The 20,464-nt window shown below is 57.4% G+C and overlaps 2 protein-coding genes across 5 annotated transcripts in view; both read left to right on the top strand.

Annotated features, from left to right (window-relative positions):
• Positions 1-890: 890 nt before the first annotated feature.
• On the top strand, positions 891-6,679 carry IGBP1 (immunoglobulin binding protein 1). Of its 2 annotated transcripts, none has more exons than XM_053274299.1 (6): positions 891-1,430; positions 2,234-2,545; positions 3,919-4,114; positions 5,617-5,690; positions 5,909-6,021; positions 6,217-6,679. In XM_053274299.1, exons 1-6 carry the CDS (start codon positions 1,222-1,224, stop codon positions 6,345-6,347), a joined length of 1,035 nt encoding a protein of 344 aa, XP_053130274.1. In that variant the 5' UTR covers positions 891-1,221; the 3' UTR covers positions 6,348-6,679. The 2 variants fall into 2 exon arrangements, with proteins under 2 accessions (XP_053130274.1, XP_053130273.1); XM_053274298.1 differs by having other exon boundaries at positions 906-1,430; positions 6,214-6,679.
• A 1,505-nt stretch (positions 6,680-8,184) lies between these two features.
• The window catches only part of LOC128335668 (diacylglycerol O-acyltransferase 2-like), a 30,394-nt gene continuing 18,114 nt past the window's right edge, over positions 8,185-20,464 (top strand). For all 3 annotated transcript variants that reach the window (XM_053274303.1, XM_053274305.1, XM_053274304.1), the window contains exons 1-7: positions 8,185-8,432; positions 8,643-8,734; positions 12,678-12,806; positions 14,444-14,551; positions 16,629-16,699; positions 17,629-17,833; positions 19,672-19,846. In XM_053274303.1, coding sequence (XP_053130278.1) covers positions 8,695-8,734; positions 12,678-12,806; positions 14,444-14,551; positions 16,629-16,699; positions 17,629-17,833; positions 19,672-19,846 — 728 coding nt within the window. In that variant the 5' untranslated portion in view covers positions 8,185-8,432; positions 8,643-8,694. The remainder of the gene's footprint in view (positions 8,433-8,642; positions 8,735-12,677; positions 12,807-14,443; positions 14,552-16,628; positions 16,700-17,628; positions 17,834-19,671; positions 19,847-20,464) is intronic.

Raw genomic sequence — 20,464 nt, 5'->3', positions numbered from 1 at the left:
CTTCTCCGATGTCTGGCGCTACCCTGGTCCTTGGCTCTGGTGGCAGAAAGCAGATTCCTCAGCCCCCTTGACGGGTTAATGGACTTCACCAAGATCACTTCTTCATCTTTTATCTTGACTCGTGTCATTGTATCATAAATGGATCCAGCTACGTGGTCGCTAAACCCCCGACTCCGACTCGACGGCGCTCCCTCCCTCCCATTTTTAATGGTTTCAGCCCCGAGCCCGCTCAAAGGCCGCCGCCGAGCAGCACGACGCGGGGCTGGGCTGCAAGCCGGGAGGCAGAGGAGGAGATGCTGCAGCAGCAGCGGAGCCATCCCCAGCGCGGCCTCCTGCCCCGCCGCCCGAGCCGCTCGTGGGAATCCTCCGGCGCGGCCCCTGCAGATGGAGGAGGGGGGAGGAGGAGGGCGTGGCTCCCCCGCTGCTCCCTCCGCGCGCGCCCCCCGGCCCGGCCCAGCCCTTCCTTGGTGAGGTCCCGGCGGCGGCTGCTGCTGCTGCCGCCTCCCCCTCCCAGAGCCCAACCTGCCCCCCCCTTGCAAGGGCGCTTGCGGAGGCCGCCCCCCCCCACCGCGGAAGGCCTGAGCGGGGGCTGCAGTGCCAGGCGGAGGCCGGACGGCGGGGGGGCGGGCTGCGCGCTCTCTCGCTCTCTCTCTGGCTTCGGGAGGAGCCCTCGCTCGGACCGGCGGGCGGTCTGCAGTCGCGTCCAGCAGCCCCGCACCGCCGCCCGGTCCTGGGCGGGGAGCGCCGCCGCCTCCTCCTCCCTCCTCCTCCTCCGCCGCCGCCGCCCCCGCTGCTGCGGCTGCGCTCAGGCCCCAGAGAGAAAAGCTCCGCCCGCGCCAGTGCTGCCTGTCCGGCCTCTAGCGTTTTCCTAGCTCTAGGGAGGATCCGGCTGGCGGGGGCCGCTCCGGCCATCCCGCTGGCGGAGCGCGCTCGTGACGTAGAGACACGCGATGCCTAGCTTCAAACACAACACCCTGCTTCCGGGGCGGCTTAGAACCCTGCCCGAGGGATGTTCCGGTGCTGGCGCTCCCCCCAACTAGTGGGCTTCCGACGTCTAGACACCCCGGTCCTTTTCCAGACAGGGGAACAGAGACAGCCAGACTTCGGGGTCTCGCGTGCAACACGTGGGCGCCCGGCTCTAGGACCTTTAACTCTGCGCCCGGCCCTTCCCAAGATGGCGGCGCTTCCGGCGTCGCTTCCGCCCGCAGAGCCCTTCCCAAGATGGCGGACCAGGACCAGCGCCAGCCGGGCCCGCCCCCGCTGCGGCTCCCGGAGCTGCTAGAGGGCGGCTGGCGGCTGCTCGACGAGGTGGAGGCGGGCAGCGCCCACGAGCCCTCCTCGGGGGCAGTGCCCGTCCAACGCCAGGTCCAGCAGGGCCTCCGCCTCCTCGAGCGCGCCGCCCGCGCCGTGGCCGAGCTCCAGCTCTTCAGGTGCCCGAGCCTCCCTGGGCCGCTGCAGTCTACCGCGCCGCGCCCGCAGGCTGCCCTCTGAGCAGTCCGGGCGCGGTGGTGGCGGCGGCGGTGGCGGCGGCAGCAGGAGAAGAGGTCCTCCGTCGCTGGCGGGCGGCCGCCCCCGTCTCACTGCCCGGCGCCGCCTCCTGCCCGCGCCCGGCTGCGCTGCTGCTGCTTCTGCGAGGGGTTGGGGTTCTCCCGCTCAGCACGGCGGAGGCCACTGCAGGAGGAGGAGGAGGAGGCTGCGGAAGACCGACATTGCCTCCTTCCCGCTGCTGCTGGGTCGCCCGCCCGGCCCCTTTCGCCGCGGGGGCGCCGCCCGTGCTGGCCCCGGAGTCCCCCCCTCCCTGGGCCTGCCGCTTGCCAGGCGGTCCTCTGTGTGTCAGTGCTGGGGCACACAAGGCGATGCAGCAGCCTGTCGCCTGCAGTGGGTGAAGTCCAGTTTTCAGCCCGGTCAGGTGTGATGGTGGGGAGGGTCGGGCTGGCCTAGAGAACGGGGCTGTTGCAAATGTACCCCCTGCCCACTTGGGGCATCCGGCCTCGGAGGGCATGGACTTGCTCACTGGGGCTGCCAGGATGGCCCACAGCCAGAGGCGCACCTAGGCCATGTTGGAGCCTGGACTTCAAGGCCCTTGGAGGCCCTCCCTCCCATGCAAGTCAGGCATCCTCACGCTTGGCTGGGTGACCACTCCACCTGGAACAGACTAAAGAGGAGGGGGGGGTGCCCAGGGGCTGTGGAGGCTCTGGACTTACTCTGGGCTTACTTCTTTCTCTGCTTTCAGCCACAATGAAGAGCTGGAGGAGATTGCATCAGCTGACCTGAAGTTCATGCTGGTCCCAGCTCTGCTGGCTGCACTTATCTTGAAGCAGGTCAGCCCAGACAAGCGCCTGGAGCACGTGCAGAGAGCCCGGGCCTCTTTCATGGACTTCCTGAAAGTCTGCAAGGACTATGGGATTGGCCACTTTGAGCTCCCACAGGAGTCAGACCACCTGGATGAAGACCAATCTGCAGGGAGCTCCCAGAGAGTTGGTCCCACCTCGGATCAGGCAGCTCTGATTGCCATGGCGACAAATAGACAAGCAAAAATTGAGAGGTAAGCAGCCCCACAGAGCTGGCTCTGCAAGCCAGGCTGAATGATCAGTGAGCAAAGAGCCATCGAAAGGAACATAAGAAGCTGCCTTATAAGGAGCCAGCCCCTCAGTCCATCTACCTGATTATCATCTACACTGACCGGCAGCAGCTCTCCAGGGTTTCAGGTTCAGGGGTCTTCTTTCCCAGCCCTACCTGGAGATGCCGCCTGGGAGTGAACCTGGGACCTTCTGCATGCAGAGCAGATGCTCTGTCTCTGAGAAAGCACTGAACTCATTCCCCAGCCTCCAAGTGTAATACAACCTGCTGATCACAGGTCTCTACCATGTGGTTGCTTGGTCATCTGGATTAATGTGACTTTCCCCCTTTCCTCTCACGCATTCCCATGTGTGGCCAAGCCTGGGGTTACCAAGTTCCAGGGTTTCCTCATATTCCCCATCTAGTGGGATGGTTGCCAGTGTGAGTCATCCATAGCTGATGATGCTAAGTGAGGAAGGTGTTTAAAGCACATTTGCACTGCACGACTTGCCCTGTTCCTCTGTTGAGTAAAACGAGGACTTTTAACTACCTCAGTTTAAAAACTACGCAAACTATTTTTACCAAACCAAGAAAAAGCAGGATATTTTATTTTATTTAGCATTCATTTATACTGCTGCATATAAATATATATATAGAGAGAGAGAAAGAGAGAATGGAGCCCTGTGGGACCACATACAGTAGTTCTTGTTTTGAAGAGCAACAATCTGCGAGCTTTGCCGTCTGGTGTCTACCAGAGAGATAGGAGCAGAACCAAAGCAGTGCCTCCTGCTCCCCAACCCCTTCAGGCGCTCTAGAAGGATACCATGGCCAATAGTATTGAAAGCTGCTAAGAGATCCAAGAGGACAGACAGAGTTCACGCTCCCCCTGTCAATTCCTAATTGGAGTTCATCCAGCCGGCCAACTGAGGCCACCCCAACCACATAGCCTTGGTCGAAATGGGTCCAGATAATCTGCTTCTTCCAAGACTGTCCAAAGGCACCACCCTCTCAATTACCTTGCCCAATCATGGGAGGTTGGAGGCAGGCCTATAATTGCCTACCTCTGAGGGGTCCAATGTAGGTTTCATCAAAAATGGTCTACTAATGGACCATTTTGATTCCTTGAGACAAGGAAGCATTCTACACTCTCTCAGAGAGGCATTAATTATATTTTAGTGTTTGAAATCATCTCAGCGTTGAAAAAGAACTTTTCCAACATTACTTACTGGCAAAAAGCAGTTGGAAATGAGATTCTTCCATATGATCTTTGATGCCATTTCTGGATCTCCAGGTGGTGGTGGTAGCAACCCATGTGAGAAGCTCACTCTGTCCTGATTTTTCCTCCCATCCCACAAATAGGTACAAGCAGAAGAAGGAGGTGGAGAACAGGCTGGCATCTTTGAAAACTTCTGTTGATGGTGGCCATGCCGATGAAGAGCAGATAAGGGAATACTACTTGCTGCAAATCAAGAAGTGGATCAGCACGAGCCTGGAGGAGATTGAGAGCATTGATCAAGAAATTGCAATCCTCAGCCGGCGGGAAGCTCTGAAGCAGGTGAGAGAGCACAGCAGGCCTAACAGGACGGGATGGATCCTGTGCCTGTGTTGGGTCTGGAACTCAGAGGTGTACAGCCTGGCTGATAGACAGCTCTAGCTCTGCAAGTGATGGATTAAGTCTTTGAATGGTCCCTATGGAAAAACAATCCCTGCACCTGGGCAATAAGCGGGTCAGGGAGAGCTCCTGGCTAGAATCTCTCTCCCTGATGCAGCTCAGGTGCTGCAAGCCCTGGCGGTTCTTGTTTTGTCCCTGGCTTGCCTGGCATCATCACTTCATTCTTTTAGATGCCAGGTAAATCCCTTTCTGTTCACTCAGGCCTTTGAACGTTTTAATTTGGTTTTTTAAAAGTTTGTTTTGTACTGTATTTTGTGTTTGGCTTTTTGATGTGTGTGATGTCACCGCCCAGGGTTTTTGGAGGAGGCAGTATATAATACATTTTTAATAATAAATGAATGTGTTTCTACTCTGCTTTAATGCTGTGTTGTGAGCCGCCCAGAGAACAATTTGTTATGGGACAGGGACAGTTAACGAACAAAGTTGTTGTTGTTGTTTTATGGGAGAGTGTCCACATGATGAATCCACCACCTGAGATGCTGAACTGGTGCCATCCGCAGCAGGTCCCCCAGAGAGCTGGTCTGTGGAAGAGAGCTGGTCTTGTGGTAGCAAGCTTGACTTGTCCCCTTAGCTAAGCAGGGACTGCCCTGGTTGCAAATGAAAGGGAGACTAGAAGTGTGAGTACTGGAAGAAACTCCCCCTCAGGGGATGGAGCTGCTCTGGGAATTGCTGAAGGTTCCCAGTTCCCTCCCTGGCAGCATCTCCAACGAGATAGGGCTGGTAGAGAGATTCCTGCCTGCAACCTTGGAAAAGCTGCTGCCAGTCTGTGAAGACAATACTGAGCGAGGTGGGCCAATGGCCTGACTCAGTATATGGCAGCGCCCTATGTTCCACATGACTCGGGTCCTAGAGCATCACTGCATTCCCCCCCGAGTGTTAGTGTGGCCCCGAATTGGGGTCCAGGGCTGAAGGCCCAGTTCTCCTGCTCGCCTCTGCCATCTGTCAAGTGATGGGAGCAAGAGCTGGCAACTGTGAGGAAGAGCAGACTAGACCGCGAAGCGCTTTGGAGCCCTTCTGTGGCCAGAGGGAGGCAGACCAGCTACTTCAAGCTCCTGTGCCCCCACTAGGGCAGGAGAAATAGGGGTGGGTAAGGCCGGGTGAATCTCCTGGTCAGAGAAGTGGGGAATCGGAGCTTTGCAGCATTAATTTCGTGTGCGTTTCTGCAGGAAAATCAAACTTGGGTTATCAGACTAATGGAGGAAGTTGGTGGGAGGGGATCATGCTCTGGAGAGCAAAAGGGGCCTGGTGTTGGTTGGGGGTGGGCGGAGGGATCTGGAAGGCTGCTCCGCCCCGCCCCCCCGCCGGTCCATATTTGTTGCACAGGGAGTGAGCCCTTAACAGGTGCTGGAAGAAGGCGCCCCTCTCCCTCTGCCTCTTTCCTCCAGGTGCAGCGTCCTTCCACTCGGGCCAGGCCTCCCATGAAGCCCTTCATCCTCACCCGGGATGCTGCCCAGGCCAAGTATGCTGCCCGGGGGGGTGGGGGTGGCAGAGCGAGGCCCTCTGCTGGGGGGTGGGGGTGGCTCCGTTCAGCTTGTTCCGGGGGGCCCTCCTCTCCCCTGGCTGCCTGCCTGCCTGCCGGGCTTCAGGTGCTGGGAAGGCTGGGTGCTGCTTCCAGGCCCACAGGCATTCTGGGCTTGTGTGGCATTGGAGTGTGGGCCTTGCTTCTGTTTTTTGCAGGGTGTTTGGGACTGGCTACCCAAGTCTGGCGACCATGACGGTGGACGACTGGTACGAGCAGCGCCAGAAGCAAGGGGTCTTGCCTGATCAGGGCATCCCACAAAGACCAGCAGGTATGTGGGAGGAGGAGGGTGTGGAAGGGGGCTTGCAGGCAGATCTCAAGCCCAAAGAGGACACAAAGTGGGGGGCAGCAGCAGCGGAGGCGGGTCTTATTCAGTATTGGATCTCTCCTAGCTGGACTTTGCCCCCCTCTCCCCTGACCAGGTGTTCAGGTTGGCATTCTTGAGATTTATTCTTGCCTGTAGCAGGTACAGAAGAGGAGGAAGAAAAGAAAGAGGAGGAGGAGGAGAGCGAAACAGCTGTTTGGAGAGCCCGAGAATGGGATGAGTGGAAGGACACACACCCCAGGGGCTACGGCAACCGGAAGAACATGGGCTGACCATCTCTTGCCCAAACGAGGGACTTGGCTGTCCGTCCTGGGCAAGACCTCCTTCCCTTGAAGCAGCAGAGGAGAGCAGGACGGGGCAGGGCTCTTGTGCGCTGTGTTGGATGCCAGGCGTGACTTGTGCATGTGCCACGGATCTGGAAGCAGCGAATACTTCACCCCGTGGAGGCCTCACAGAGGGCTGGATTTGAAACTTGGCAGTGTCCCCCTTCCCTAAAGTATGACTTGATAAGCTGGTCTCTTGGGAATTCCTGTTAGCGGCGGTGGCGGCGGCTGTGACACATTTTTCCCTAAAAAAGAAATAAATGGCCTTTGTCAGTGCATCACTCATGGTGTTGTGTGTCTTTCTCAATACGATTCTTTTGCCTCCTTATTTCTGGACAAGGTCAGAGCCACTGTCTTGGGAGCTGGATTCTTGCCATGGAAGCATTTAACTGTTTTGGTGCAGGAAACGTTCTCCAGCCCTCCGTGGGTTGACTGTGAGAACAGCCACTCCAGCCATGGGGTGGGGTGCAGGCAAAGGGCAAATGCCCTTGAAGGACTCGCTTCATCCATGTGGTCTGAAACGATCCTCCACTATGGGATGATCATCCCTAGGCAGGTGTGTAGAGAGAGAGTTGGTAGATCAGGCCAAGGCCCACACTGTGGCCAGGCAGGTATCCCTCTGGGAAAGTTGTAAGGTCTGATGGTGTGGTGTGCTGACAGACTCTCTTATCCTTCATGCTTAGAAGGAATGCTTCCTTTGTTTATTCTGTTTGTTATGAATGATAATAATATTATTGTTAAAATCAATAAAAATCGAATTTGGAAAAAAGAGAAGGAATGCTTCCTTCTGCTTGTCTGCAGCTGCTGCAAATCTGCATCACTGGTTTATCTAGAGTTCTAAAGGGACGGGCGAGTTCTCTTCTCACTCTCCAGTCAGTGTCTGTCATGCCCTTTCTTAGATTGCAAGTTACAATCTCGCACAAGAGTTACGGGAGCTAAAGCGGCAAGGTAGATGACGACAGTGCAGTGGAGGAGGGCTCACCTTGAATTCTCTAAGACACAGCAGAGAGCCCATTTTGAAGGTCTGAAGAAGTGATTTTTAAAAATTCTGCACGTGTTGCATCTGCAAGTTGATGACCAGCATCGCTGTTTTGGGTTGTTGGGGTCTAACTCAAGCCCCCAGGATTTCAATCTGTTCCCAGAAACATTTCATTGTGATGTTTTCAGTGAGTTCTTTGTGGGTAAAATCTCTGGGCTGACCTGGTCTCCAGTATTTCTGCAGGGTCAGTTATCTGGGTGCCCAGCAATCCTTCTCATAGGATTTGATGGGATCAGTTTGTCTGCGATTTCTGAGGATGTGAACAAGCTGCTTGGAATGGTACAGCCCTATCACCTGCTCTGTGGATCCTTGCCCATCGTGGCTGATCTCCTAGTGTGGAGAAGTTGTAGGAGTTGACTGAGCTGACACCATTCGTGCCTCACTGAGAGAGGGCAGGATGTGTGCTTGTTTGGAGGCAAAGGTTAGACCTCTTCTTAAGAAACCTGCCCTAGATCCCTTGGTGATGGATGATTGTAGGCCAGTCACCAACCTGCAGTGGTTGGGTCAGGTGATCGAGAGGGTGATGGCTAACCAGTTTCAAACAGTCTCGGAGGAAATGGGTTTTCTTCCACACCCGTTTCAAATTGACTTTAGGGCAGGCTATGGGGTTGAGAGGGCCCTGGTCACCCTGACAGATCACCTTCACTAGGAATTGGCAGAGGGAGTGTGACTTTGTTTGTCCTTTTGGATCTCTCAGCAGCTCTCCTCCTGGATTGCTTCGTGTGTGTGCAATTGTCTGCTACCACCCTGCCTCCCCACAAGGTAAGCCCAAAGTCAGCTTCATCTCGGAGTGTCTTTGCTCTGCTGCTAACGGGGACTGTGATGTTGGCCCCGTCCTCAGGAAAGTGACTCTCATCCAGAGGAATATGGAGAGTTGCATTCCCACACGGGTGGCTTCTGTTCAAGAATGAAACGTGCAGTACTTCACTTGACTTCTTCTCGGACTGGAACACTTCTCGGGATTCCTGGTGGACAGTTTTACCTTGTCTTTCCAAGTAAGTCATGGCTTCTTCGAAAGCCTTTGATTTCTACTTGCTCCAACTCTTTTTTTTTTTTAAAGTCAGGGTCAGGATTTGTCCCTTTCACATCCTTTCCATTCCCCTCCCACCTGTTCAGGTTTCCTATGACCAGCTGGTGGAGCCTGAAAGTGGTCAAAAGCTTAATTGCAGAGCTCACTGTTTACAAAGCTGCCTTTTAACCTGCAGAGCCAAAGTCTGAGCAAGAGTGAAGAGGAGAGCCCAAGCGGCGGAGAGCACCATGAAAACGCTCATGGCTGCCTTCTCGAAAGAGCAGAGCGGTAAGAGAGCCAGCCCCTCCAAGGCTGGGTCTGCGGCCAGATCGGTGCCTGTGGCTTTATTGCCTCTTATTGTGTTGTGGTGGTTCCGTGTTGTGGGGTTTCATTTAAACGGGGCCTTCGCATTGTGTTGAGGGAGGGCTGCATTCAGCCTTCTGACAGCAAAGGGGGCTATTAAAGTTCAGGAGTGGGTGCCATACGCTGCTGGCTGTGATGCAAGAGCTACCCACTCCCACATCAGATGGCGGTGATTAAAATGAGGGCAATGAAAGGGAAATTGCACACAACTTCAACAAAGATTTCAGAATTAAAGGCCACCCCCCCCTTTGAAATATGAGTGTGTCTGTGCTGAGCGGATACTTCTAAAATGATATGTCTGGTTAATTTTGAAACACTCTTCAGTGTTTACCTGCCAAAAACAATCCTCTTACCTCTCACCTCTCTCCAAAGTAGGGTTATTCTTTTCCTTTTCGGATAGGTGTCTTGTGATTCCTGTTGGTTTCCACTGGGTCCTGGGCTGTTGTGAATTGCAGTGGGTTCCCCACCCCGCCCCGGGCCCTGGTTTGCTTTGAAGGGACTCTGTGCTCAGCATCCCTGTTTCCCGCGAGCCTCCTTGACTCTGAAGCAGTCACATAGGGCCCCTGTGCTCAGCCTGTGCTTGTTGGGGGACAGGGCCTGTATGTGCCCCATAAGCTTTCACTTAGTAGGAGCAGAGTCCTCTGCTCCTGCTCATTATCCTAAAGCATTCACGTAGAAACTTGTGGGCCTGAGGCAGGAGACGGACCAGGAAGGAGGTTCTCCAGGGAAAGTGTTCTGGTTCTGAGAGCAGTGCAGCAACAGGCTGCATCTGAAGGGCCAGGCTTGGATGAAGGGGGAGACCCAGATTCGAATCCCTGCTCAGCTCTCCCTCTCTGGCCTTGGAGCTGCCTCCACAGCAGCCTGCCGGAGGAAGACCTGGCTAGCAGCAGGATAGAGCCATAATATGAGCAGGGGCTGGGGGAGGCAGGCGTCTGCCCCCCAGGGTGAGGCTGCCTCGGTAGCTACCAGGAGCCCTTTCTCCTCATAGTCCCATGAGACGCCTGGCCATGCAGGGCTGCCGCCTGACTGCAGCTCCGTTCCTGGCCATGTTCCCCGTCACGGCTGCTGGGAGGAAATCATGTGGGGCTGGCCAGGGATGGGGACCTTACTGTGTGGTGGTTTTCCTCTCATGACAGAACTGGGGGTCTGGGGAAAGGGGTGTCTGCCCTGCCCCAGCAAGAGCCTTTAATCTCCCTTCCCCCTCATGTAAGCCAGTTGAGACAAAGTTCGGCAGAATCCGCGGGGGCTGGGAGTTCTTCTTCATCAGGGAAACTGGGGAAACTTCCTTGGAAAACTACGTTGTGCCTGGCCCACCCCCTGCCGATGGGCCCATTGACAGGACTTCCCCCATCAGAGCGGCCTCCTTGCTGGGATTCTTTCCATCCCTTGCCAAGACTAAGTAGCTTCAGGGCCGGCTCAGTGACTGGTCCAGCCCTTGAGTAGCCTGCTTTGCCTTCTATGAATATGAATACGACACACATTTATAGACCGCTTTTCAACAAAAGTTCCCAAAGATATTTACATAGATATAAATAAAATGGCTCCCTGTCCCCAAAGGGCTCCCATCCTTAAGAAACATAAGTTAGACACCAGCAGCAGCCACTGGAGGGATGCTGTGCTGGGGACGGGTAGGGCCAGTTGCTCTCCCCCTGCCAAATAAAGAATCCCCACTTCAAAAAGGTGCCTCGATGCTCATTTAGCGGGGGGTGTTCCCCACCCCGCCCCCAGGCCCTGGGATGGTTTGAAGGGTCCCTGGCCTCCTAGGGCCCCTGTGCTCAGCCTGTAACCCAGTGAGGGCAGGATAGCAGCATCCGGGGTCTCTCCTTGGGCACCCCCCAAAGGGGGCACTGTAGCCATGGGCGGGCTGTGTGTGTGTGTCCTGGGCCGCTGCCATGCCCTCTCGGTCCAGCTGCCATCTCTTGCCTCGGGCCATCTCTTGCCTCGGGCAAGGGCTGGCGGGGGGGGTGGCGGCCTGGGAGGAGGGCCGGACTCGTTCCCTGGCTTAGGAATCCGGCTGCTGCCTCCTAAGAACAGGCCAGTGGAGGCTGCCGCCTTGAACGTTAATGTTTCACCAAGGTCAGAAGGGAAGAACCAGTGCTGGGGGGCAGGGGGTCAAGGCTGAGGCAAGACAAGGACCTTGGCCTGCAGCCGTCTTATCAGTCACAGTGGGGCAGCAGCCCAGACCTGGCGGGGGGGGCGGAGCTGCTGCCTCGGGCATCGCTCTCCTGACCCACAGCCGGGGTGTGTGTGTTGGGCCTGCCCCTGGTCTCAGGCAGGAAGCAGGCCGCCAATGTGGGGTGCCTATTCAGAGCTGCAAAGTGAGGACCTTTGTGGCAGGTCTCCTGTTTCTACCCTGCCCCAAGGAGCTGAGGGCAGTGGTGCCAGCCCGGGGAAGGCTACCAGCCCACAGAAGGCGACTGGCCCACCTGCCCCACACCTTCACTTGGGGCATGTTGATGGCCCAAAAGGAGATTTTTGAAAAGAGCCAGAGCTTTGTCTCTAACTTACAAAAACGTTCCTTGCTTGGAGGATATGATTCGGTCTTGGCACCAGCGAGTGCGTCGTTACAAGCTTGTGATGATGAAGATGAAAATACTTGTCTGTCCAAAGAGGAGAGACCGCCCCCGCCACCCCATGAAGGCCCACCTCTGCCTTAAGAGGGTCACAGAAGGTCTTCCTGCCCCTTCCCACCGGTCCCAAGTGGCCCACCCGGCACTGCCTTGCCCGGCTGGAGTTTGTCCCCCGCTGGTGATCCGGAAGGCCTTTCATGCTCAGAGCAGCCCCTCTGAGCCTCTCTGTGGCCCAGGCGTGCCTGCCTGGCCCGTCCCTTTCTCCTCCTGTCTGCAGAGGTCAGCTCCGGGGTCAGTCCTGGCCGCCAGCCGAGAGGGCCGGGGTGCAGGCAGGCCGCCCAAACACTGCTTGTGCCAATGGCGAGCGTAACCTTTGCTGGGGGTGGGGGCTCTCTCATCATTAGAGGCCAGCGAAGCACTCGGGGAGCGGGAAGGATAGCGGGAATAGGGCTGCAAGACATGGAGTGTGCTGTGCACGTTCTTTGGATGGGTTTCCCCCACCACATTCCCAATTGTGAGATGTGGATAGAGTGGATTGGGGCCACAAAGACCTGGGTTCCAACTCTGCTTGGGTCGGTCACCAGCTTTTAGCCTAGCCTACTTTGCAGGGTGGTTGTGGGGGTGGGGTGGGGTTAGGCTGCCCTGAGCTCCTTGGAGGGATGAGTGGGCTGCAAATAAGGAGAGGGGTGGCGTGTTTTTGAAGACGGGCCCTTCAGGGAGAGCTCTCGGCAGACGTGCTCAGGAAGGTCTATCCGGCCAGGTCTCTCTTGCGCCAGGCAGGCCATGCCCCCCTTCCCCCGGCCATGCCCCCCTCAACCCCTCCAGCTTGCTCCCCGCTCCCCGCTTTGAGTTTCGGATGGCACAGAGGCCCACCCCCCATTGGCGTCTTTCTCCTCGCTTTAAGCCCACTAGACTGGCTGCTGCCTGGCTCCCTGTGGAGGACAGCATGCTTGGCTGGCCCCTCTTGCTGGCCCATTTTGGGTGCAGGTGCCCTCCTCTTGGCGGGGGGGGAGACACCCCAATCCCCTTCCCCACGCCCCATGGGATTAGAGTGGCAGGAGCCCTGGCAGCCTGTCCATGTCTTCCCGCCCAGAGAGGGGACGCGGGCGGCCCAGGCAAGACGTGCATCTTGCATGCTTTGTGGGTGGCAGCTGGGGGTGGGCTGTCCCTGTGGATTGGCCCAGCCTGGGAGGGAGGCGGCTGGGCGGGCGGGAGAGCTGAGTCAACAGGCGGCTGTGACCTGACCAGCAGCTGGTCGCCAGGAGAGGGAGCCAAGCATATTGACCTTCCCTTGGCAGGGAGCCGCGTCCGCGTCCAGGCTTCCCTCCGCAGGCTCCCGGCTGCGCCCTGGCCTTCCAGGGGAAACGTGCAGGCCTGCCTCCAGCTGCTCTCCGTCCTCCAGTGGATTCTCAGCTACCTGGTGATGGGTGAGTAGGAGTGGGGGGGGCGGGGGGCGGCCCCCTTGAGAAAAGGGGGGGAGGTGAAGTCCTGGGGCAAAGCTCCTGCTCAGAGGCAAGATGCCTGCAGGCGAGGGGGCGTGGCTTGGGGGCTTCCAGGGGCATCCTGAAGCCAGGATGCTGGACTGGGTGGGCTTCTGGCCTGAACCAGCAAGGCAGCCCCCCCACCCCACCCCACCCCACCCCAAAGAACTGTTTCCCAGCTTATCTTTGGAATACAGCAGCCATTAGAGAAATGGGCCGCTTGCTCTAAAGCAGAGAGCGTGCTTTTGCTGAGAGAGAGAGGCGGGGGGGGGGGATGGGTTGCCTGCAGAGAGGGCTGCTGCTCTCTGGGCTCCTCCTCAAGTGGGAGCCAACATGAGGCCGGATGGACGGGTGACGTGGCTGCCCTCCTCCCCGAACCCCTTTGGCTGGAGGCAGGTGTCCATTTCCATGGCATGGGTGGTGTTGGCCAGAGGCATTCTGGTCCCTGGTTGTCTCTGGCCAAAGAGGCTGGGCAGGAGTCTTCAGCCCTGGGGGGGGCGGGGACAGTGGCCATCAGAAGATGCCTCTCTGACTGTTCATTGCTGCTCGTGGACTCTTCTGCATTGCCTCTTCACCTTCAGAGGGGCTAGAGAGCGGCGCTTGCTCTTTGGGTGCTAAATGGAAGCTGACATTCCCAGGGTGCTCAGCTGTGTTGCGTCCCCCTGCGCCCCCCCCAGGAACCATGGCAGACCCCCCGCTTGCCCCAAAGGGGAGGCCCAGACCCATGGCATTCGGCTGCCAGTCCTCTGCTCCTTTGGTGGTGTTCGAAGGCGCCTCCAGTGCGGTGGTGGCAGCAGCTTCTTCCCAGCGCAGGAGTCTGGCCCTCATTAAGGAAGAGAGAGGGTGGAGGGAGGCAGAGCCCCAGAGGCTGGAGCTGGGCAGCAAGCAGAGGAGTGTCAGCAGAGGTGGGAGAGGAGCTGCCACCGAGAAGACCCCGTGTCTGCCTGGCAGTGGGCTGTCGCCTCTCCTCCTCCCCCCCCCCCACGTGGCCAGCAGGTGGCCGGGCAGCAGCTCCCTGGCACAGTGCTTTGAAAAGGGAGTGTCTGTCGCAGCGGCTGGGCACACTGGCACCGCCAGTTCAGACTTGCTTCTGCACTGAGCAGAGGTTGGGCCAGGAAATCTCCCAGCATCACATCTACGCTTCACCACCCCCACCCCCATTTCCAAACGCAGGGTGTCGCAGTGGGGAGATGTGGGGCTCAGTCAAGACTGTCTGAGACTGGAAGGGAGGAGAGCTGGCCTTGTGGTAGCAAGCATGAATGGACCCCTTTGCTGAGCAGGGTCCACCCTGGTTTGCGTTTGAATGGGAGGCTACATGATGTGAGCACTGCAAGAGATTCCCCTTGGGGGATAATGGGGCCTGCTTGGGGAAGAGCACCTGCCTGCTTGCAGGCCAAAGGTTCCCTCCCTGGCATCTCATCTCCAAGATCGGGCTGAGAGAGACTCCTGCTTGCAGCCTTGGAGGAGCCGCTGCCAGTCTCTGGAGGCAATCCTGAGCTAGGTGGACCCAGGGTCTGACTCCGTCGATGGCAGCTTCCTGTGCCCTGAGCCAAGGGCTGACCTTCGTTGGGCTCTTTCTTCAGGGGCTGCTGTCCTGCTGCTGCTCATCTACTTGGCTTTCACCAATTTCTGGCCCATTTCTGCCCTCTACCTGGCTTGGGTCATCTTTGACTGGGACACACCTGAGAAAGGTAAGTGAAGGTAAAGCCTGGCTGGAGCCTCAGCTGCAGCACCTGCCAGCACTAAATGTGAAACATTAAGCCAGGGGGGCCACTGAGCTGCGCCTGCCCCGGAGGGGCAGGCGCCTGCAACCTGCAGGGGCTGCTTCGTGGGCAGCTGCTGTTGCTGGGCCCCTCCTCAAAATGGGATGTGGCCATTTTGGTGGCACTGGGCAAAGAGGGCATTGCCCCACAGTGAGGCTGCCTAGTCCCCGTTGCTATAGCTGAAGGGCCCTGATGCCAACTCCCCCCATGGCGGGGGGGGCGCAGTTCTGGAACAGCCTTTCGCAGGTTCTGCTCCCTGGCAGAGGGGAGCGGATCCTCGAGATGTGCAGTGTCTCTTCAGTCAAAGTGCTTGCTGACGAGCAGCATGTCCTCGCTCAGTTCTCCTTCCCAGGCTGCCTCTGTCTGGCCCCCCGAGAGCCTTGCTGCAGATTCAGGGCGTGGGGCTTGTCTGCGCTACAGATTTGGCCTGCTCCGGTGTCCTGGGGGGGGGGGGCGGATTCCTAGCAGGATTCTAGGCCCTCTTGGCAGGGGGAAATCATGGCACCCAGAAGCCAGCAGAAACCTATCGATCGGCCCTCTTCCTTTTCTGCTTGCATTCAGATTGCAGCAGGCACTGTTTCTGTCAGTCGCTGCTCAGGTAGGTTGGCGTGAAATGGTTCCCAGGGGCTGGTGTAGCCACCAGTCATGAAAGGCTCCTCCTTGGGACCCTTCTGTCCTTGTGGCAGGTGGGGAGGAAAAGTGAGGTGGGCAGGTGTTTCGCACAGATTATATTGCAAGAGTTTGTTAAAGGGTCAGGAGTGTGTGTGTGTTGCGGGGGAGGCTTCAGCTGCTCTTGTGAAGGCTGGGATTTAAATGGTGCCACGAAGACACAATTCCCTTGGCAGAGTCTCCTGGCAAACGGCTCAAGATTCCCTTCTGGTTCTGAAATGCTCAGATGGCAAACCCCCACCCCTGGAAGGAGGAGCCAGGCCAGCAGCTGCAGAGACCGGGCAAGGACAGGCACATCCAGGGCCTCCTTCCTGTCGATAATTAAAACACTCTCCTTCGGGGTGTGTCGGCTTCTGCTGCCCCCTCCCCAGCTGATAAGATTTGCCTGGCTCAGCCCTCGTCCCAAAGTCCATCCAGCAGACGGCCCCCTCCTGAGCATCACCCCTGAGAGCCCCAGGAGGTCCACGTAGCCAGGCTCCCAGGTTGCAGCTGCCCAGAAGATGATGATCTAGGCAGGCCCCAATCATGGAGGACTCTGGGTCATTCCCAGGACAGGAGAGAAGCCCTGGCGGGGAGGGAAGTCCAGCTGGGGAGGTTCAGCAGCAGGAGGCTTGGCTGTCCTGCTCTGCTTTGCTTTCTAGTCTGAAAACCAAACCGGCCACCCAGAGAAGCCATCCAGACCAAACTCAGGACAGAAACCAAAGAGGTGAACTGCTTCGGAGCAGCTTCATCCATTGCAATGTCAGGCACAGAGATTAAGTTGGAGCTGGAAAACACAAGCCATGTATGCATGAACTGCCCCCAGCTGCACCCCAAGCGCCCCGGCTTCCTCCCCTCCCACTCTCTTCCGTCCCATCCAGAAGCTCTTCTGCCACTTGCTCCCTCTCATGCCCACCAGCTGCCCCCCAGCCCGGCTGACTCTTCTTCCTCCGCGAGTTTCTCTCTCCCTCTTTTGCTGCTCCTGGGATCTCTTAGTTATGTGTGTCCTGGCGGCAGAGCAGAGAGGAGCTGGAGTGGGGAAGAACTCGTTCAGTGTACAGTGACAAATGAAGAGAGGTTGGCTGGCAGTTCTCCACCTTGAGTCTAGTGGGTTGAAGGGCTGCCTCTCTTCATATGATGACAGTTTTCAAAAATGCACGAGCAACGAGGCCAATGAGCTGCACCCCAAGCCATGTGACTCTTGTTCCTTGTTCCTTGTTCCTTGCTGCTGCTGCTGCTGCTGCTGCTGCTGCTGCTGCTGCTGCTGCTGCTGCTGCTGCTGCTGCTGCTGCTGCTGCTTTTCACCCCCTCATGTCCTCCTCTTCCTTTCACACCCCTCTCCGGTGGGGCCTTGCAGGTGGGAGGAGTTCCTCCTGGGTCCGGAACTGGTCCATCTGGAACCACTTTCGAGATTATTTTCCTGTCCAGGTAGGTGATGTTTTGCCAGGGGCCAGCCAAGCTTCAGCCAAAGCATGGAGTCTGCTAGTGTTCTAGAAATGTTCAAGTGGGTGCCCCAAAAGCTAAGGAGCCCGGCTACCTGTGCCCACTTCCATCCCCCTGCACGCACACACGCGCACACACTCCCAAAGGGCTCCTGCCTCCTCCTGGGGCCTCTGAAGCCCTTTCCTGACTAGGGGGCCCCAGGCAGAGAGGGGCTGGACTCCCTCTCTCTCCCCCACTGAGCCTGGTGGTGCCGCCATCCCATGCGCTTCACTGGTGCATGAGAGTTGCGCTCTGCTGTGTCCAGCTCACTAAGACAGGGCGATTGCCCCAGTGCCTTTGGGGCAGCCTCCCACCTCTCTTGATAGCCGACTGGGCTGCTGGAAGGCAGAGCGATTCTGGCTCTCTCACTCGCTTGTGGCTCCCAACCTCCCACTTGGCAGTGCTGGTGGGAGCAGCCGGGTGAGCAGCTGTCCCCGACAGCCAAGGGCTGGGCCTGCAAGCCAAGGCTCCTCCCTTGTGGACGGGTGACCCAGCAGGACAGGAGCAGCACCACCCTGGCACTGGCGGGGAGGAATCCCTGTGGCTCCTGGCGCTCAGCCCTGGGGACTGGAGATGCTCAGCAACCCCGCTCCTCACTCAGTAGATTGCAAGCTGTATTCCTGGGCACTCGGCGGTTAGAACTCGAAAGCTCCTCCAAGTAGAAAAGGAAGGGTGGCCCAGACTTCTCTGGGAAGCAGCGGGCCCTGATCCTGCCCCCCGCCCCTTGCCGGTGGTAGACCTGCCTTGCTCAAGAATGGGGCTAAGCCAGTCTGGCCTGTCCACGGAATCCAGACACGAGTCCCAGAGGCCTGTGTGTAGAGGGGTGGACGCGTTCTGCCCCCCTCCCTGACCGGCCTCTGCTTCCCTCTGTGCAGCTGGTGAAGACCTGCAATCTGGCCCCCAGCCACAACTACATCATTGGCGTCCACCCCCACGGCATTCTCTCAGTCGGCGCTTTCTGCAACTTTGTCACTCGCTCCACCGGCTTCTGCGACAAGTTCCCCGGCATCAACCCCTTCCTGGCGACGCTGGCTGGCAACTTCAACCTGCCAGCACTCCGAGAGTATCTGCTGAGCGGGGGTGAGTCTTGACGCGGGTTTTATTCTGTTCAAAGGACTCGCATCCCACTTTCCCCCTCATGGTTTCAACCAAAGCCTCAACCAGACATCCACACAATACGGACTGTTGTTAACAAAATGCAACACTAACAACCTCAGCAGCACATAAGAAATGGTTCAAGAGCAGACTCAGATGATGCATGGGGTCCATGAACATGAGACCAGCCCTGCTGGATCAGGCCCAAGGAAGCCCATCTAGTCCAGCATCCTGTTGCACACAATGGCCCACCAGATGCCTCTGGGGAGCCCACAAGCAAGAGGTCTGTGCCTGCCCTCTCTCCTCCTGCGGTTGCTCCCCTGCAACTGGGAGTGAGAGGCATCTTCCCTCTGAGGCTGGAGGTGGCCCACAGCCACCACCAGACTAGCAGCCATGGACAGTCCTGTCCTCCATGAATCTGTCCAAGCCCCTTTTAAAGCCTCCAAGCTGGTGGCCATCACCACATCCCATGGCAAAGAATTCCATAGATTAATTATGCGTTGTGTGAAAAAGTACTTCCTTTTGTTGGTCCTAAATTTCCCAACCTTCAGTTGGGGTGACCCCTGGTTCTTCTGTTGTGAGAGAGGGAGAAGAATTTCTCCCTGTCCACCCTCTCCACTCCATGCATAATTTTATACACCTCGATCATGTCTCCCCTTAGTCGTCTCTTTTCCAAAGTAAAGAGCCCCAGATGCTGTAGCCTGGCCTCATAAGGAAGGTGCTCCAGGCCCCGATCAACTTGGTTGCCCCCTTCTGCACCTTCTCCAGTTCTACAATATCCTCCTTGAGAGACGGTGACCAAAGCTGTACGCAGTACTCCAGATGTGGCCGCACCATAGATGTGTCTGGGGAAGCTTGTCCTGGGCCCTGAAGCCACCCAGGCCCTGAAGCCTCTCAAGCCCTGATTACCAGTGCCTGGAATTGAGCGTGGCAAGGACAGGCCACCATGCAGAGTGAATACTTCTGGCGGAAGAGGCTCCCTGTGGGCAGCCCCAGCCCAGAGTCTGGCTGCTGCAATGGAAGCTTGCATTTCTGAGCACTTTTCAAGATTTCCTTTCCACCCAATAGGCATCAGAGGTTGGGGGTCGGGTGGGGGAGGGGGATGGCTTAAGCCAGAGGCAAATGTGAGCCGGTGAGCACACCTCTGCTTGGATCACCACCCAGCAAAAGTGTTGCAGCCCCCGTGGCTGTTGGCTAGAAAAGGCTAACCATGGTGACATTAAGTCTGATGCCAGACCATGGCGTGTTCAGCCTCGATTCTCTCTGGATGTGGCTTTTCTGTATCCCAAACCCTCCGGGTCTGGAGAATGACTCGGTTGTAGGAGTTGCAACTGGCGGAGTGTAAAGCTTCAGCTCCTGGGCTTTGGGCAGCTGCTTCATATTTGTGGCTAGCAACAAGTAGTGAGCCAAGCCTTGGATGCCTGGCACAGCTTGGCAGAGATCGGCTGGGCTCTGCCCCAGGAGGGCAGCGGGGAGGAGATCTGCCTGGACTCCTGAAGTCCAAGCTCCTTTGGAACCCAAGGGTGAGGTGGAGACTTGCCACACGCCGCCTCCAGCCCAGCCCCCCCAACCCCTTTGCTCCAACAAGCCACCTCTTGACTTGGTCACGGCTGGTCTGTGTCTCGTGTCTCGAACCTCCAACTGTCCGGGGCACGTTGGTGTGAAAAGGGAGCCGCTCTGGGGCTGGCCTGTCAGGAGGGCCGTGGCAGGTGTCTGCTACAGGTCTAAAGGAAGTAAAGCAGCAGAGCCCTAATGGGAGGAACCGAGGTAGCTCTCTGGGAGTGCTACACCTGATGTCTTCCTGCTTCGCTTCTGCTCTCTAGGTCTGTGCCCCGTGACCCGCCGGGCAATAAGCTACCTGATCTCCAGGAACGGCACTGGGAATGCTGTGGCCATTGTCGTTGGAGGCGCGGCAGAGGCACTCTCTTGCCAGCCAGGCGTGATCACGCTCGTCCTCAAGAAGCGCAAGGGCTTTGTCCGGATGGCACTCCAGCATGGGTGCGTGCCCCTCGTCAGGGGCCAGCGGGCCCCGGCATGCCCACAGGCAACCTCCACTCTCCAGGGTCTTCTGGGCCCTTTCCCTAGTGATCCCAGGCTCAGCTCTGAGGGACTGGAGGGCCGCCGTCTCTCCCTCAGCTAGGCTTGCACCATCAAAGAGCCCAGGCCTCGCGATGCGGTGGAGTTTTCATCAAGCTTGTGATAAGGGCAGTGGCGGGGGGGAATTTATTTATATTTATTTTTTATATGGCCTGACTCCAAAGGCTCCAGGCAGTTCACAAAGATGAACAAAACCAGTTGTTAAGAAAGGAATTAACCAATTCAAAACATTCAGAAATTACAGCAATTAAAAAATCTAAACAGCAATTTAAAATTTAAAAAAATCAGAGATTACTAAAAGCCTAGCTTGAAAAATGTGTCTTAAGGGCTCTTTTGAAGGCTGGTAAAGATGTTAAACCAGGAATGTCTGTAGGGAGCACATTCGGCAGCTCAGGAGCAACTACAGAGAAGGCCCACTCCCGAGTCACTGCCAGACAAGCTGGTGGTATATGGAGCTGGACCTCTCTCCATAATTTTAATGCGCAGTGGGGATCATGCAGAAAGAGGTGCTCTCCCAGG

The sequence above is a fragment of the Hemicordylus capensis genome, chromosome 11 (genome assembly GCF_027244095.1).
Source record: "Hemicordylus capensis ecotype Gifberg chromosome 11, rHemCap1.1.pri, whole genome shotgun sequence".
NCBI lineage: Eukaryota > Metazoa > Chordata > Lepidosauria > Squamata > Cordylidae > Hemicordylus > Hemicordylus capensis.
The sequence above is the reverse complement of the archived record's forward strand: the minus strand, read 5'-3'. Positions and strand labels throughout refer to the sequence as shown.

Coding starts and splice junctions, on each gene's coding strand:
- IGBP1 (XM_053274298.1), top strand. CDS start 1,222: ATGGCGGACCAGGACCAGCGCCAGCCGGGCCCGCCCCCGCTGCGGCTC. Junction 1,431..2,233: donor GCCGAGCTCCAGCTCTTCAG/GTGCCCGAGCCT, acceptor CTCTGCTTTCAG/CCACAATGAAGAGCTGGAGG. Junction 4,115..5,616: donor GGCGGGAAGCTCTGAAGCAG/GTGAGAGAGCAC, acceptor TCTTTCCTCCAG/GTGCAGCGTCCTTCCACTCG.